General features: G+C 39.1%; 1 protein-coding gene and 1 non-coding gene across 2 annotated transcripts in view; one reads left to right on the top strand and one right to left on the bottom strand.

Annotated features, from left to right (window-relative positions):
* The window catches only part of CMYA5 (cardiomyopathy associated 5), a 99,077-nt gene that overhangs the window by 29,867 nt on the left and 52,508 nt on the right, over window positions 1-16,702 (top strand). Inside the window, 1 exon segment of the mRNA XM_040225898.1 lies at window positions 14,544-16,702. This exon segment is cut by the window's right edge and continues 5 nt beyond it. Within this exon segment, the coding sequence (XP_040081832.1) occupies window positions 14,544-16,702 (2,159 nt within the window).
* LOC120853780 lies at window positions 8,251-8,380 on the bottom strand. The gene has a single exon (XR_005718837.1). It is a non-coding gene; the product is annotated as a small nucleolar RNA SNORA72 (small nucleolar RNA).

Raw genomic sequence — 16,702 nt, 5'->3', positions numbered from 1 at the left:
TAATAATTCCAATTATTTAAAATTTTTTCTTTGTTTTTAGTTGGAGGATAATTGCTTTACAATGTTTTGTTGGTTTCTGCTATACCCAATGCAAATCAGCTATGCTGCTGCTGCTGCTAAGTCGCTTCAGTTGTGTCCGACTCTGTGCCCATAGATGGCAGCCCACCAGGCTCCCCCATCCCTGGGATTCTCCAGGTAAGAACACTGGAATGGATTGCCATTTCCTTCTCCAGTGCATGAAGTGAAAAGTGAAAGTGAAGTTGCTCAGTCGTGTCTGACTCTTCGCGACCCCAGGGACTGCAGCCCACCAGGCTCCTCCGTCCATTGGATTTTCCAGGCAAGAGTGTTGGTTTCTGCTATATGACAGTGCAAATCAGCTATAAGTATATACATATATGTCTCCTTCCTCTTGAGCCTCCTAATACCCATCATTTTGAGTTGCATATTTACTAAGGATCAGCTGTGATTATTCCAAAGCTTTTTATCCTGGTTTCAGTTGTTTTTCAGATCAGTTGCTCAGTCATGTCTGACTCTTTGCGACCCCATGGACTGTAGCACACCAGGCCTCCCTGTCCATCTCCACTCCCAGAGTTTACTCAAACTCATGTCCATTGAGTCGGTGATGCCATCCAACCAGCTTATCCTCTGTCGTCCCCTTCTCCTCCTGCCTTCTTTCCCATCATCAGGGTCTTTTCAAATGAGTCAGTTCTTTGCATCAGGTGGCCAAAGTATTGAAATTTCAGCTTCAGCATCAGTCCTTCCAATGAATATTCAGGACTGATTTCCTTTAGGATGGACTGGGTGGATCTCCTTGCAATCCAGGTGAAGGTGAAGTTGCTCAGTCGTGTCCGACTCTTTGCGACCTCGTGGACTGTAACCTACTAGGCTTCTCCGTCCATGGGATTCTCCAGGCAACAATACTGGAGTGGATTGCCATTTCCTTCTCCAGGGGATCTTCCTGACCCAGGGATCGAACCCAGGTCTTCCGCATTGGAGGCAGACGCTTTAACCTCTGAGCCAAGAGACTCTCAGGACTCTCCTCCAACACCACAGTTCAAAAAGCATCAATTCTTTGGCGCTCAGCTTTCTTTATAGTCCAACTCTCACATCCATACATGACTACTGGAAAAACCATAGCCTTGACTAGACGGACCTTTGTTGGCTATATCTCTGCTTTTTAATATGCTGTCTAGGTTGGTCATAACTTTTCTTCTAAGGAGCAAGCATCTTTTAATTTCATGGCTGCAGTCACCATCTGCAGTGATTTTGGAGCCTCCCCAAAATAAAGTCTATCACTGTTTCCACTGTTTCCCCATCTATTTCCCATGAAGTGATGGGACCAGATGCCATGATCTTAGTTTCCTGAATGTTGAGTTTTAAGCCAGCTTTTTCACTCTCCTCTTTCACTTTCATCAAATGCTCTTTAGTTCCTCTTCACTTTCTGCCTTAAGGGTGGTGTCATCTGCATATCTGAGGTTATTGATATTTCTCCCAGCAATCTTGATTGCAGCTTGTGCTTCTTCCAGTCCAGCGTTTCTCATGATGTACTCTGCATATAAGTTAAATAAGTAGGGTGACAATATACAGCCTTGACGTACTCCTTTCTTGATCTGGAATCAGTCTGTTGTTCCATGTCCAATTCTAACTGTTGCTTCCTGACCTGCATACAGATTTCTCAAGAGACAAGTCAGTGGTCTGGTATTCCAATCTCTTTCAGAATTTTGCACAGTTTGTTGTGATCCACACAGTCAAAGGCTTTGGCATAGTCAATAAAGCAGAAATAGATGTTTTTCTGGAACTCTCTTGCTTTTTTGATGATCCAGCGGATGTTGGCAATTTGATCCCTCGTTCCTCTGCCTTTTCTAAAACCAGCTTGAACATCTGGAAGTTCACGGTTCATGTACTGTTGAAGCCTGGCTTGGAGAATTTTGAGCATTACTTTTAGCGAGTGAAATGAGTCCAGCTGTATGGTAGTTTGAACATTCTTTAGCATTACCTTTCTTTGGGATTGGAATTGCAGTTGTTACTGTTTGATATAGTTAAATATTACCAAAGATGATGAAATGAGTGCAAAATGAAAGAGTTGTTCCTCTGAAAATGAAGGTAAATGTTTTGGAAAGACTTCACAGCAGGAGAGCTCCTAAAAGAATCGCTAAAAGATATGATCCCTGCTCACAGGTAGTTTACAGCCTTGTAGAGTAGCTAAGATATATGACAAATAACTCTAACGTATGGTGGTAAATGCCATAGAAGAAGATTACATGAGGATTCTAGAATTTCAGAGGAAGAAAATTACTTTTGTCCTGAAGAACCATTGATAGCTACATGGAGAGGTTGATATATGAGCTGGTGTCTGAAGGCTGTAAAATTAGAAGCAGAGATGATTCATTTGAAGTGAAGAGAAGGATGTAAGCAAAGCATGCGGGGTAAGGCCAGTGTTTGGCTGGAGCACAGGATTCATGAAGGGGAAGAGTAGAAGGTAAAGCTAGGAAGATGACTGTACTTCAGATAGTATGAGGCCCTAAATTACAGTCATAAAATTTCTGGTCACTGACAATAAGATACTTATTCTTCTCATCCACAATGAACTCGAGTGGTCTTTATTATGTTACAAAATAAGCACTTGATATTAGGGCATGATAAGCTGTATAATAATTTTTTCATGCATGGTTTAGTGATTTTTTTAACTCTCTAATGGCTTATAAGCTACTTTTAACCTATGCTGTTTTATATTACTTTTGTTCAGCAATGCATAGGTTAATTTTCTGCTAAGGAAATGGTTATTCAATTAATTCTTAGTGAAATATTAATTGTAGAATTAGTGATTATGCTTTTAAGACCTCTTGGTTCTTTTTTCAGGACCCACATAAAATGCTAACAAATCATATTATAAGATCACAAACTTGCTTAGCATTTTAGGCTTTTAAAAGCATGTTTTCCAAATTTGCAACATAAGCAAGATCATATATGACTTCATTGCTGTGTTATAATAATTGATACTAAATGCATTTTAGCAGGTTTAGTAGGAGAAAATCCTATCTATTACTTTGTTTTATTTGATACACTTCTTGTGAGTGTACTATGAATGCTGCACCTCAGAGTAGAACAAGACATCATAAAAATCCAAGGTATTGTTCATAGTTATATTCCTATAAGGAACGTGTATATCACTTTAACTGGTGGTCAGAGGAAGCGACTACCAGTTCCTAAAATACAAATCTTTATGTTTTTTTAAATATAAATGTATTTATTTTAATTGGAGGTTAATTACTTTACTATATTGTATTGGTTTTGCCATACATCAACATGAATCCGCCACAGGTATACACATGTTCCCCATCCTGAACCCCCCACCCTTCTCCCTCCCCATACCATCCCTCTGGGTCATCCCAGTGCACCAGCCCCAAGCATGCAGTATCATGCATCTCTAAGAAAAATAAAATATAAAAGTTATAAATCTCAGCCTTCAGATAAAAATAGTTTGAGGACCTGTTTCTCTTCTTCAGAAGAGTAGTTTTTATTTCTTTTCATGAAAAATGAAAGTGCCAATTCAAAACAAAGATGATGATAAAATAAGGGAAATTATTATTTTGATAGCTCCTCTTTGATAACCATTTTCCTCATTAAAAGTTTCAGTCTGGATATATTACCTTTCTTTGGTTCCCTCACTTATAAAATAGAAACAGTATAAAACTACAAGGCTTTTTACATTCATGATTGATTATTAATTTTCAAAAAGTTACTAGTTGCAGTTTCAGCTAAAGTGAAACCGCTTAAACAGGAAACAAGGACTTTTAGACATGGTCATATTCCAGGACCTTATCCTTCATTTTGAAACTTTAGAAGTTAGATTTTTCCAGCACATTTAATGAAATTCATCTTTTGAGAAATAATTTATATTAATACAACTCAAAATAATTTAGAAAACATAATGTCAATTAAGCAGTGGGATAAAAGAGTATTATTGGCAAGCATACCAAAACACTATTAAAGAATTACCACATTCCATCCTTACTATACAAAGGGGCATGAACATATACATACTACTATGCCACACAATGCAAATATAGGGTTTATTAAGGGAAATTTTAGAAATGAAGAAGTAGCATAGCACACAGTCCCTTCAAGTTCTTATCTTACAGAGTCATACTTATTAGTGCATAGCTGGACTTTTATGGAAAAGAAAGGGCTCATGGAGGGGGATTGTACTTATTTAATGCTTAAGTTATTTGTAGGGACATGGATATAAAAGGCAAGATTGAGAACTCTTTTCAGAGAACTGGAAAGAGTAGAATGGAAATCCTAGAACTTAAAAATACAACATACCATATACATAGAAATAAAAACAGAGAATTAGGCAAAATGAAGTGACAGAGAATATGTTCTGAATGAAGGAATAAGGTAAAACCCCAGAAGAATAACTAAATGGAATGGAGATAAGCATTATGTCTTACAAACAGTTCAAAGTAATTATCATAATGATGTTGAAAGAACTTGGGAGAAGAATGGATGAACACAGTGAGCAGTTAGAAGCCTCTAAGAGTTAGAAAATATAAAGAAAAAACAAACACAGTTGAAGAATATAATAATTGAAATAAAAATACACCAGAGCTAATCAACTGTAGATTAGATGATACAGAGGAACAGATCGGCAAACTGGAAGACAGAGCAGTGGAAATCACTCAACCTGAAGAGTAAAAAGAATTTTAAAATATAGGGACAATTTAAGAGACCTCTAGGGCAATATCAAGCATACTAACATTCACATTATAGGGGCCACAGAAGAAGAAGAGAAAGGATCAGAGACCTTATAGCTGAAAACTATAACTGAAAACATAATAGCTGAAAACTTCCCTAACCAGGGAAAGGAAACATATCCATGTCCAAGAAACAAAGAGAGTCCCAGTCAAGATCAACCTAAAGAGGACCACACCAAGACACATTATATTTTAAAAGGCAAACATTAAAGATAAAGAGAGAATACTAAAAACAGCAAGGGAAAATCAACATGTTATGTACAAGGGAACTTGCATAAAGCTCTCAGATCACTTTGAGCAGAAACTCTGCAGGCCAGAAGGAATGGTATGATATATTAAAAATGATGAAATGAAAAGCATTAAATGTGTATGCTGGGGGAGAAGAGTAAAAATGTAAGATTGATAAAATGTGATTGAACTTAAGAGATCAACATCTTAAAAAAATCATATATCCTCAATAAAATTTTAGTAAACAAATTCAGACGTACTTTAAAAGGATCATACACCATGATCAAGTGGGATTTATCCCAGAGATGCAAGAATGTATATCCAAAAAGAATGCAAGTATCCAAAAATCAATCAATGTGATACACAACATTCATAAATTGAAGAATAAAAATCATGTAGATACAAAAAAAGCTTTTGACAAAATTCAACATATATTTATAATTTTAAAAAACCCTCTCAGTAAATTGGATATAGCAAGAGCATACCTCAACATAATAAAGGCTACATATGACAACCCCACAACTAACATCATCCTCAACAGTGAAAAACTGAAAGTATTTTCTCTAATATCAGGAAGAATACAAGGATACCCATTCTCGCTACTTTTATTCAACATAGTATTAGAAGTCCTAGCTACTGCAATCAAATTAGAAAAAAGGAACAAAAGGAATTCAGATTGGAAAGAAAGAAGTACAACCACCACTGTTTGCAGATGATGTGATGCTGTACATAGAAAATCCTCCAGATGCCACCAAAAATCTAGTAGAATTCATCAGTGAATAAAATTGCAGGATACAAAACTGATATTCAGGAATCTATTGCTTTTCCATACACGAACAATGAACTATCAGAAAGGAAACAATCCCATTTATAATTGAATCAAAAAATAAAATACCTAGGACTAAATCTAACTAAGAAGGTGAAATACCTGTACTGAGAAAACTATAATGTACTGATGAAAGAAACTGAAGATAACACAGATGGGAAAGATACACCATGCTTATGAATTGAAAGAATTAATATTACCAAAAGCATACTACCATACTACCAAAAGCAACCTACAATGTAATTCCTATTAACAGTTAATGTAATTCCTATCAAAATACCAATGGCATTTTTCATAGAACTAGAAAAAATAGTTCTAAAACTTGTGTGGAACCATGAAAGACCCTGAATAGCCAAAACAATCTTGAGAAAGAAGAACAAAGCTGGACCTATCACATGCCCTGGTTTCAAACTATACTACAAAGCTATAGAAATCAAAACAATATGTTACTGGCACAAAAACAGACACACAGATCAGTGGAGTAAAACTGAGAGCCCAGAAATAAACTCATATGGTCATTTACTCTATGATGCAAGAGGCAAGAATATATAATGAGCAAAAGACAGCCTCTTTAATAAATAGTGTTGGGAAAATGACAGCTACATGCAAGAAAATCATACTGGACTATTTCCTCACACCATATACAAAAATAACTCAAGTGGATTAAAGAATTAGCTGTAAGACCTGAAACCATATGTCTTCTGAAAGAAAACATAGGCAGTATGCTCCTTTGATTTCCCAGGTGGCAATAGTGGTAAAGAACCTGCCTGCCAATGCAAAGACATAAGAGATGTGGGTTTGGACCCTGGGTCAGGAAGATCCCTTGGAGGAGGGCATAGCAACCCACTCCAGAATTCATGCCTGGAGAATCTCATGGACAGAGAAGCCTGGCAGGCTGTGGCCTATAGGGTCACAAAGAGTTGTACACGACTGAAATGACTTAGCATGCAAGCATGCTCTTTGACATTGACCTTAGCAATACTTCTTGGTATGTCTCTTCAGGCAAAGGAAACACAAACAAAAATAAGCAAATATGAAAACAAAAATAAACAAAAGCAAAAATACATCAAACTAAAAATCACAAGGGGACTGTCAATAAAATGAAAAGACCACCTACTGAATATATTTGATAAGAAGTTAATTCCCCAAATATATAAAGAATGCATACAACTCAACATCAAAAAAACAAACACACTATACAACTAGCTTAAAAAATAGGCAGAGGGGGACTTCCCTGGCAGTCCAGTGGTTAAGACTCTCTGCTTCCACTGTGGAAGGCATGGGTTCAATTCCTGCTTAGGGAGCTAAGATCCTGCATGTTGCATAGCATGGACAAAAAAAAAAAAAAAAATGTGGGCAGAGAATCTGAATAGGCATTTTTCCAAAGAAGACATTCGGATGGTCAGTAGGCTCATGAAAGATGTTCACCATTACACATCATCAGGGAAATGCAAATCAGAAACACAGTGCAGTGTCACTTCACACCTATCAGAATGGCTAGTATCAAAAAGACAATAAATAAGTGCTGGTGAGGTTGTGGAGGAAAGAGAACCCCTGTGCACTGTTGGTGGGAATGTAAATTGGTGCGGTCACTATGGAAAACAGTGTGGAGTTTCCTCAAAAAAATTAAAAATAGAATTATCATACAATCCAGCAGTTCTGCCCCACAAATCCAGCAGTATTTATCTGAAAAAAAAAAAACCCACCAGTTCAAAAAGATATCTGTACCCCTATGTTCAGTACAGCTTTATTTACAATAGCTGAGATATGAAAGCAACCTGTGTGCCCACTAATAGATGAGCTAGTAAAGATGTGATATATGTGGTATACATCATGGAATATTACCCAGCCATGAAAAGAATGAAATCTTGCCATTTGCAACAACATGGGTTGACCTAAAGGGTATTACGCTAAATGAAATAAGTCAGATGGAGAAAGACAAGTACTATATGGTTTCACTTGTATGTGGAATCTAAAAACAAAACACGTGAACAAGCAAGACAAAGACAAAAGTTATAGATACAGAGAACAAAGAGGAGACACAAATCAGAATTGAAAAAATGGACACAATTTTAGATCTTAACAAAAACGGAAAAGATCTTGAGAGGATACTATGAACAAATTTAATCCAGTGATTTTTTTTTTAATCCAGTGATTTTTTAAAAATTTAGGTTAAATATGTCAATTCTCAGAAAAATGCAGCATATCAAAACTGACACAAAAGAAATTCCATGTAGTCACATAACTATTAAATAAATTGCTAATTAAAACCTTACTGTAGAAAAGACTACAGATTCAGATGACTTCAGTAAAGTCTGCCAAACACTCAAGGGATAAATAATATAATCTTCCTTGAACTCTTCCAGAGAATAGTGAGAGAACACTTCCCAATTTGTTCTTTGAGGCAGCACAATGTTTTTGGGGGGTTGGGGGTGGGGCGGTTATCCTCAGCCTTTGTAAAACCAGACACGGGAAAGAACTAGATCTGGGGACGCATGTGTGGTCCTAACATAGCAAATGTTTACCCTGTTCTGATAATTACAAGAGGCAGCAGTTATCTTGATTAAAAAAAAAAAAAAAAACCCTGACAAGCACATTGTAAAGAAGGAGATTACAGGCCAATTATTCATGAACACTGGAGCAAAATTCTTAACAAAATTCAGCTTTTTAATATGAAAAATATGATACATCACAACCGTGTTGAAGTAATTTCAGGAGTTCAGAGTTGCTTTGGCATCTGGAAATCAATCATTGTAATTCATTACATTAAGAGAGTAATAAATATGGTCATCTTTATAGTTGTATTAAAGTTGTATAATAAAATATAACATTCATTCATTATGAAAAATCTCTGTTAACAAATAAGAACAGAAGGAAATCAGATAAACTTTATCCTCAAAAGGAAGAAGGAGTCTTTGGCACTCAGCTTGGGTATCAATCTGTTCTTGCCTAGATCTAACTCAGATCTGTTGAACCTTCTCCTTGCACAACTCTGAAAGAAGGAAGGATGTGAGCTCCCCAGGTCATTAAGATGTATTTCTTCTTACTCTCATGGATAAATCTGCATGGGAAGCTGAGTAATAATCAGAAGGTTGATTTGTGAGAATCAGAGGAAAATGAATACGATCATGTTCATAGCCAATACTGTTAATTATACAACATTGATGTATATATTAACATCTTTGCATAGATGAGAGCACTTGTGTTCTTGAGTAACAAACACTTCTGAACTCTACGGGAACCATTGATCTCCTGTTAAGAGAACAGTTTCTTCATGCTGAGTGTAATTTGAATACTTGACTATGACTTTACACATACTAATATAGTTATTCTCTGATCCTGTTGGCTCTATTATCCTTCTGTTCCTTTGTTCCTGTCCAGTAATCCAGACATCCCCAAAAACTTTGGGTTTCTTGGTGAGCCAAACTGATTCATTCATAAGTATGCTTTTTAATATTCTGTGACATTTTCCTGGAATGACCTTCCCATCCTTGTACGACCAACACTCCTCATCCGTTTGGCAAACTCCTATGTCTTCTTAAAATTCCAGTACAAGGATCTTTCCTCTGTGGTCTTCCCTTCCTTATGTTCTTGCTGTATCTTGCCTATCTTCTGTAGGTGAACTAACCTCACTCTATTAAAATGTTTAGTTCTTTCTCCCTGTTAGACTCTGAATTTCCTGAAAGATTGTTCTGTGTTTTTATGTATTTCTAGTATTTAGACTCAATAAAATAAAATTTTATTACTTTGCTAGCAGGTGAAATGAGTGTAATTATGTAGTAGTTTGAACATTCTTTGGCCTTGCCCTTCTTTGAGTTTGGAATGAAACCTGACCTTTTCCAGTCCTGTGGCCACTGCTGCATTTTCCAAATTTGCTGGCATATCAAGTGAAGCTCTTGAACAGCCTCATCTTTTAGAATTTGAAATAGTTCAGCAAGAATCCCATCACCTCCAATTAGGATTTCAAATCCTAAAAGATGAGGCTGTTAAAGTGTTGCACTCAGTTCAGTTCAGTTGCTCAGTCCTGTCAGGCTCTTCACAATCCCGTGGACTACAGCACGCCAGGCCTCCTTGTCCATCACCAATTCCCAGAGCTTACTCAAACTCATGTCCATTGAGTCGGTAATGCCATCCAAGCATTTCACCCTCTGTCGTTCCCTTCTCCTCCCACCTTCAATCTTTCCCAGCATCAGGGTCTTTTCAAATGAGTCAGCTCTTTGCATCAGGTGGCCAAAGTATTGGAGTGTCAGCTTCAACATCAATCCCTCCAATGAACACTCAGGAGTGATCTCCTTTAGGATGGACTGGCTGGATTTCCTTGCAGTCCAAGAAACTCTTCAAGAGTCTTCTCCAACACCACAGTTCAAAAGCATCAATTCTTCGGCGCTCAGCTTTCTTTATAGTCCAACTCTCACATCCATACATGAATACTGGAAAAACCATAGCCTTGACTAGACAGACCTTTGTTGGCAAAGTAATGTCTCTGCTTTTCATTATGCTGTCTAGGTTAGTTATAACTTTCCTTCCAAGGAGTAAGCGTCTTTTAATTTCATGGCTGCAGTCACCATCTGCAGTGATTTTGGAGCCCCCCAAAATAAGATTTGCCACTGTTTTCACTGGTTTTCCATCTATTTGCCATGAAGTGATGGGACCAGATGCCATGATCGTAGTTTTCTGAATGTTGAGTTTTAAGCCAACTTTTTCACGCTCTTCTTTCACTTTCATCAAAAAGCTCTAGTTCTTCTTCACTTTCTGGCATAAGGGCATATTTCTCCCGGCAATCTAGATTCCAGCTTCATCCAGCCCAGCATTTCTCATGATGTACTCTGCATATAAGTTAAATAAGCAGGGTGACAATATACAGCCTTAACTTACTCCTTTTTCTATTTGGAACCAGTCTGTTGTTCCATGTCCAGTTCTAACTGTTGCTTTCTGACCTGCATACAGATTTCTCAAGAGATAGGTATGGTGGTCTGCTATGCCCATCTCTTTCAGAATTTTCCACAGTTTATTGTGATCCACACAGTCAAAGGCTTTGGCATAGTCAATAAAGCAGAAATAGATGTTTTTCTGGAACTCTCTTGCTTTTTCCATGATCCACCAGATGTTGGCAATTTGATCCTCTGCCTTTTCTAAAACCAGCTTGAACATCTGGAAGTTCACAGTTCACGTATTGCTGAAGCCTGGCTTGGAGAATTCTAAGCATCACTTTACTAGCGTGAGATGAGTGCAATTGTGTGGTAGTTTGAGCACTCTTTGGCATTGCCTTTCTTTGGGATTGGAATGAAAACTGACCTTTTCCAGTCCTGTGGCCACTGCTGAGTTTTCCAAATTTGCTGGCATATTGAGTGCAGCACTTTCACAGCATCATCTTTCAGGATTTGAAATAGCTCAACTGGAATGCCATCACCTCCACTAGCTTTGTTTGTAGTGATGCTTTCTAAGGCCCACTTGACTTCACATTCCAAGATGTCTGGCTCTAGATGAGTGATCACACCATCGTGATTATCCGGGTCATGAAGATCTTTTTTGTACAGTTCTTCTGTGTATTCTTGCCACCTCTTCTTAATATCTTCTGCTTCTGTTAGGTCCCTACCATTTCTGTCCTTTATTGAGCCCATCTTTGCATGAAATGTTCCCTTGATATCTCTAATTTTCTTGAAGCGATCTCTAGTCTTTCCCATTCTATTGTTTTCCTCTATTTCTTTGCATTGACCACTGAGGAAGGCTTTCTTTCTTATCTCTCCTTGCTATTCTTTGGAACTCTGCATCCAAATGGGTATATCTTTCCTTTTCTCCTTTGCTTTTCGCTTCCCTTCTTTTCACAGCTATTTGTAAGGCCTCCTCAGATAGCCATTTTGCTTTTTTGCATTTCTTTTTTTGGGGGATGGTTTTGATCCCTGTCTCCTGTAGAATGTCATGAACCTCCATCCATAGTTCATCAGGCACTCTGTCTATCAGATCTAGGCCCTTAAATCTATTTCTCACTTCCACTGTATGGTCATAAGGGTTTTGATTTAGGTCATACCTGAATGGTCTAGTGGTTTTCTCCACTTTCTTCAATTTCAGTCTGAATTTGGCAATAAGGAGTTCATGATCTGAGCCACAGTCAGCTCCTGGTCTTGTTTTTGCTGACTGTATAGAGCTTCTCCATCTTTGGCTGCAAAGAATATAATCAATCTGATTTTGGTGTTGACCATCTGGTGATGTTCATGTGTAGAGTCTTCTCTTGTGTTTTTGGAAGAGGGTGTTTGCTATGACCAGTGTGTTCTCTTGGCAAAACTCTATTAGCCTTTGCCCTGCTTCATTCTGTATTCCAAGGCCCAATTTGCCTGTTACTCCAGGTGTTTCTTGACTTCCTACTTTTGCATTCCAGTCCCCTATAATGAAAAGGACATCTTTTGGGGTGTTAGTTCTAGAAGGTCTTGTAGGTCTTCAAAGAACTGTTCAACTTCAGCCTCTTCAGCGTTACTGTTTGGGGCATAGACTTGGATTACTGTGATATTGAATGGTTTGCCTTGGAAATGAACAGAGATCATTCTGTCAGTTTTGCGATTGCATCCAAGTACTGCATTTCGGACTCTTTTGTTGACTATGATGGCTACTCCATTTCTTCTCAGGGATTCATGCCCACAGTAGTAGATATAATGGTCATCTGAGTTAAATTCACCTATTCCAGTCCATCCTAGTTCACTGATTCCTAGAATTATTGGTGAGAAACCTGAATTTAATCATGTATGTTTTTTTGAAGTGGTTTAATTTAATACTTATGCTTAGTGACTTTTGAGCATAGACTTTTTTGTTGTTGTAGAAAAAATGGGTTTAAGCCAGTCAGTAGTTTTCTATTTATATCAATCTTTAACTTAAAGGAAATATAACTGCTGAATTGGTCAGGATGCTGATTTGGTCAGGGATGGTAACACTGGAGGTTTTAAAACTAAGCCTTGAAGAGTAGATAGAATTTAAATATACAGGAAAGCTAGTTTTAGATGGGGGAGAATTGTAGATGGAGGAATGGCATGAGCATGGGGAGGTGGGGGTGGTGTAAGAAAATTCCAGAGACGAGTGCTGTGAAGTCTGAGACAGGCCCAGTCATATTTCAAAGGCAGAGCCAAAGCCAGCTATTAGGGTTAGTCCAAGAAGGGTTAGTCCAAGAAGACCATCTCTCCAAGCCAATTGAATATGACCATGCCTAGGCTTCTATGATGGAGAAAGAAATGGCAATCCATTCCAGTATTCTTGCCTGGGAAATCCTGGGGACAGAGGAGCCTGGAGGGCTGCAGTCCATAGGGTCTCAGAGTCAGACATGACTGAAGTGACTTAGCAGGCTCCTTTGACCCTAGGATTGTATGGAAGACCTGCTACTTTGGCCACCTGATGTGAAGAACTGACTCATTGGAAAAGACCCTGATGCTGGGAAATATTGAGGGCAGGAGGAGAAGGGGACGACAGAGGATGAGATGGTTGGGTGGCATCACTGACTCAATGAACATGAGTTTTAGTAAGTTCCGGGAGTTGATGGGCAGGGAAGCCTGGCATGCTGCAGTCCATGGGGTCACAAAGAGTTGGACATGACTGAGCGACTGAACTTAACTGAACTACATGCAAGGCACATTTCATGTGTGTTAGTGAATTAAATCCTCATAGCAGTCCCATAAGGTAGATTCTGTTGTGACCCGTGGTTTACAGATCAATTGGGTGCAGCACAGTAGGCTGCTTTTTTTGTGTGTGATGTATCTGTATTCACTATTTTTCCTCATGGCCCTGACTCACAGTTCCTGTGATATACTGGACAGTGAGTTATCTAGTTAAAACAGAAATTTATCAGATAAACGTAGGGTGGAAGTGGATACTTGGAAAGAAGGTCAGCTAGGGATCAGAGAATTAAGTATCTTGAATTAATTTTTCTACAGGTATGAGGCATTTACTGACATTTTTGAGTAGGAAGTGGCCTGATGACCATTTTTAGTAGAATTGGTCTGAAAAGATAGGCAGGATGAATTGAGGGTGTGAGGAGGGTGGGAGGTAAATGTGATATCAGCTGACCAGTTAGGAAGCTAATGAAATAGTCCATGGCAGAGTGATGTGATAAAAAGCTGGGTCACAGCAGTGATAACAGTAACACGGAGCCACAGATCAAAGAGCCATTATGAAGGTCCTGGAGACTGTTGTCATATAGATAACAGTAAGTCTGAAGGGCTGGAGGAGTCACAGGAGGCTCACTCTCTGATAGGGTGATAGGCAAAGGTGGTGAATTTATTTCTATTTTTTTATTTTTAAATGTTTGTATTTGTTTGTTTATTTGGCTGCACAGGGTCTTAGTTGTGGCATTCAGGGTCTTTAGTTGCAGCATGTGGGATCTGGGTCTCTGACCAGGGATCGAACCCCAGGCCCCCTGCATTGGGAGCATGGAGTCTTAACCACTGGACCACTGGGTAAGTCCCAAAGGTGATGAATTTAGCATTAGCTTTTTTATTTTTTTACTTTTCAGAATATTGATTTCATTCCAGTTTGGGATGTGTTTTTGTATTTGGTATCCTGACTTCAATTCTTAAACTTGATTTTGTGTGTGTCCCAGTTTTTGGTATGGATGGCATTATAGATCTGTATATTTTAACTTCACATTAATCCTTTACCTAGTAAAAATAGGATCTTTACTTATTATTTAATACGTAATTAAGATGTTATTATTAATATATGTAAATTATTAATAATGTTTTAATTTACTGTAGGTTATCAGACCAGGATGAAGAGGGCAAGACCGAGAAGAAATGTATCATATCTGACCCCTCCTTTTCCATGGTAACAGTTCAACGGGAAGATAGCGGTATTACCTGGGAGACCAGTTCAAGTAGGCCTTCCACTCCTTGGGCCTCAGAAGAAAGTCAGACGTCTGGTGTGTGTAGTCTGGAAGGGTCGACTCTGAATTCTCCTCCAGGGAGTGTTTCTTTTATTGTGGATGAAGTTAAAAAAGTTCGGAAGAGAAAGCCTAAGTCAAAGCATGGCTCACCATCTCTGCGTCGGAAAGGCAACAAAAAGAGAAATTCTTTTGAATCCCAAGATGCCCCTGCAAACAAAACAAGTACTCCTTTAATTTCAGAAAGTCAGGAACTAACCACCCAGAAAGAGAAGTCATCTACTGGCACTTATGATAAGATGAGAAAAAAGAAGAGCACCTCAAGTACACCTCCCATTACGGGGGCAATATACAAAGAATACAAGCCCTTAGTGTTAAGGCCAGTCTACATAGGAACAGTACAGTATAAAATCAAGATGTTCAATTCTGTTAAAGAAGAATTAATTCCTCTGCAATTTTATGGAACCTTGCCAAAGGGTTATGTCATTAAAGAAATCCATTATAGGAAGGGGAAAGATGTATCCATTAGTCTAGAGCCAGAGTCAGGTGATCGTGATCTTAAAGCAGTTTCCAAAACAGGCAAATCAGTAGCCCAAAGCATAGAAGATGTTAAAGGAAAAGAGCTTGCGCCACCCTGGAGAGATGTGTTCTCCAAAGGATCAAAGTCCCTGACCTCCTTATTCGGTCATGAAGATCAGAAGAAAACTTACGATGATTTTCCCTTAAGGGCTGCATCTGCCACCCAGCACACAGCTTCCTCTCATACAAGTCATGCCATAGCAGAACGGGAATCACAGCTCAGCCCTCCTCGGGTAGTGCCGCAACTGCTGACTGATGAAGCAAAGCCCCGTGAAATGAAGCCTTCCTCTCTTATACCCGATACATCTGTAGCCACGTTCCTGGAAACTACAAAGGAAGAATCTGAGGCTGATTCACAAGAAACAGTAATTGCAGAGCCCGACTCTTCAGTCTCACCGCCTGTACTGGATGAAGTGAAGACGGAAGACATGTCTTCGATTGACCATTCCGTTTCACTAGAGGCAGAGAAGGGTTCTCTGGAATCAGGTGCACCGGGTCTGACAGCCTCTATCCAGGAAGATTTCAGCCCTGGGAGAGAGGAGCTGGATCTGACTTCACGGGAAAGGGCAGAACTAGTCGCTGACCAACTGACCCCTCCTCATCTCAGCATCAAAGGAGAGAAGGAAGAAACTGTGCCCGAGCCATCCATTTCTCTTTCTGAACCTCTAGTGTTAGAGGAACCAGAGAAGGAAGAGACAGAAATGCCCCTACCAATGGCTGCTACCCCTGAACCTGAAGATTCTAACTTAGTGGAAGAAGAAGAGATCATAGAACTTGATTACCCAGAAATTCCATCAGTTTCTGAGGAGCCCTTCCCACCACGCTTGGCCCCTGAAGTGGAGGAAAAAGAGGAGACCCTTCTGCCGTTACTGACAACTTCAATACCTGAACAGGTAGCCTTGTCTGAGGAAGAAAGAGAGGAAAATGAGTCTGTTTCTACTGATTCTGCTTTTGTGTCAGAGTATTCAGCCCCACAGGATTGGAACTATGAACTAGAGAAGCAAGAAGCTGAGCCAGTTTCTTTACCTCATGTGAAAGCTGTATCTGAACATGCAGTTTTGTCAGAAGAAGAGGATGATAAATTTGAGCCTTCCTCCCCAACTTCAGCTTCTATATCTGTCTCACCCTCCACAACTGAGAAAACTCTTGAATGCCAGTCCCCACTGTTTTCAGCAGTTACACCAGAAACCATGATCCTGTCTGGAGAAGAGGCCTCAGAAAGTGGGCGTTACACGCCAGATTCCACATCTGCTTCTGAATATTTAGTTCCCTCTCAGGCAACGGAAGAGTCACCAAAGAAAACAGTAGACCTTAAATCCCCATTAAAGTCACAAGGTGTTTCTGAGCCCCTGATTCTGTCAGAAGAAGAGAATGAAGACCCTGGGCTGTGTTCCCCAGAGGTGGCCTTGTTACCTGAACGCTCCCTCCCACCATCCACAACTGAGGGGACTCCTG

Source organism: Oryx dammah, unplaced genomic scaffold (assembly GCF_014754425.2).
Source record: "Oryx dammah isolate SB20612 unplaced genomic scaffold, SCBI_Odam_1.1 HiC_scaffold_26, whole genome shotgun sequence".
In the NCBI taxonomy this organism is placed as follows: Eukaryota; Metazoa; Chordata; class Mammalia; order Artiodactyla; family Bovidae; genus Oryx; species Oryx dammah.
This window is presented reverse-complemented; position numbering and strand designations above follow the sequence as displayed.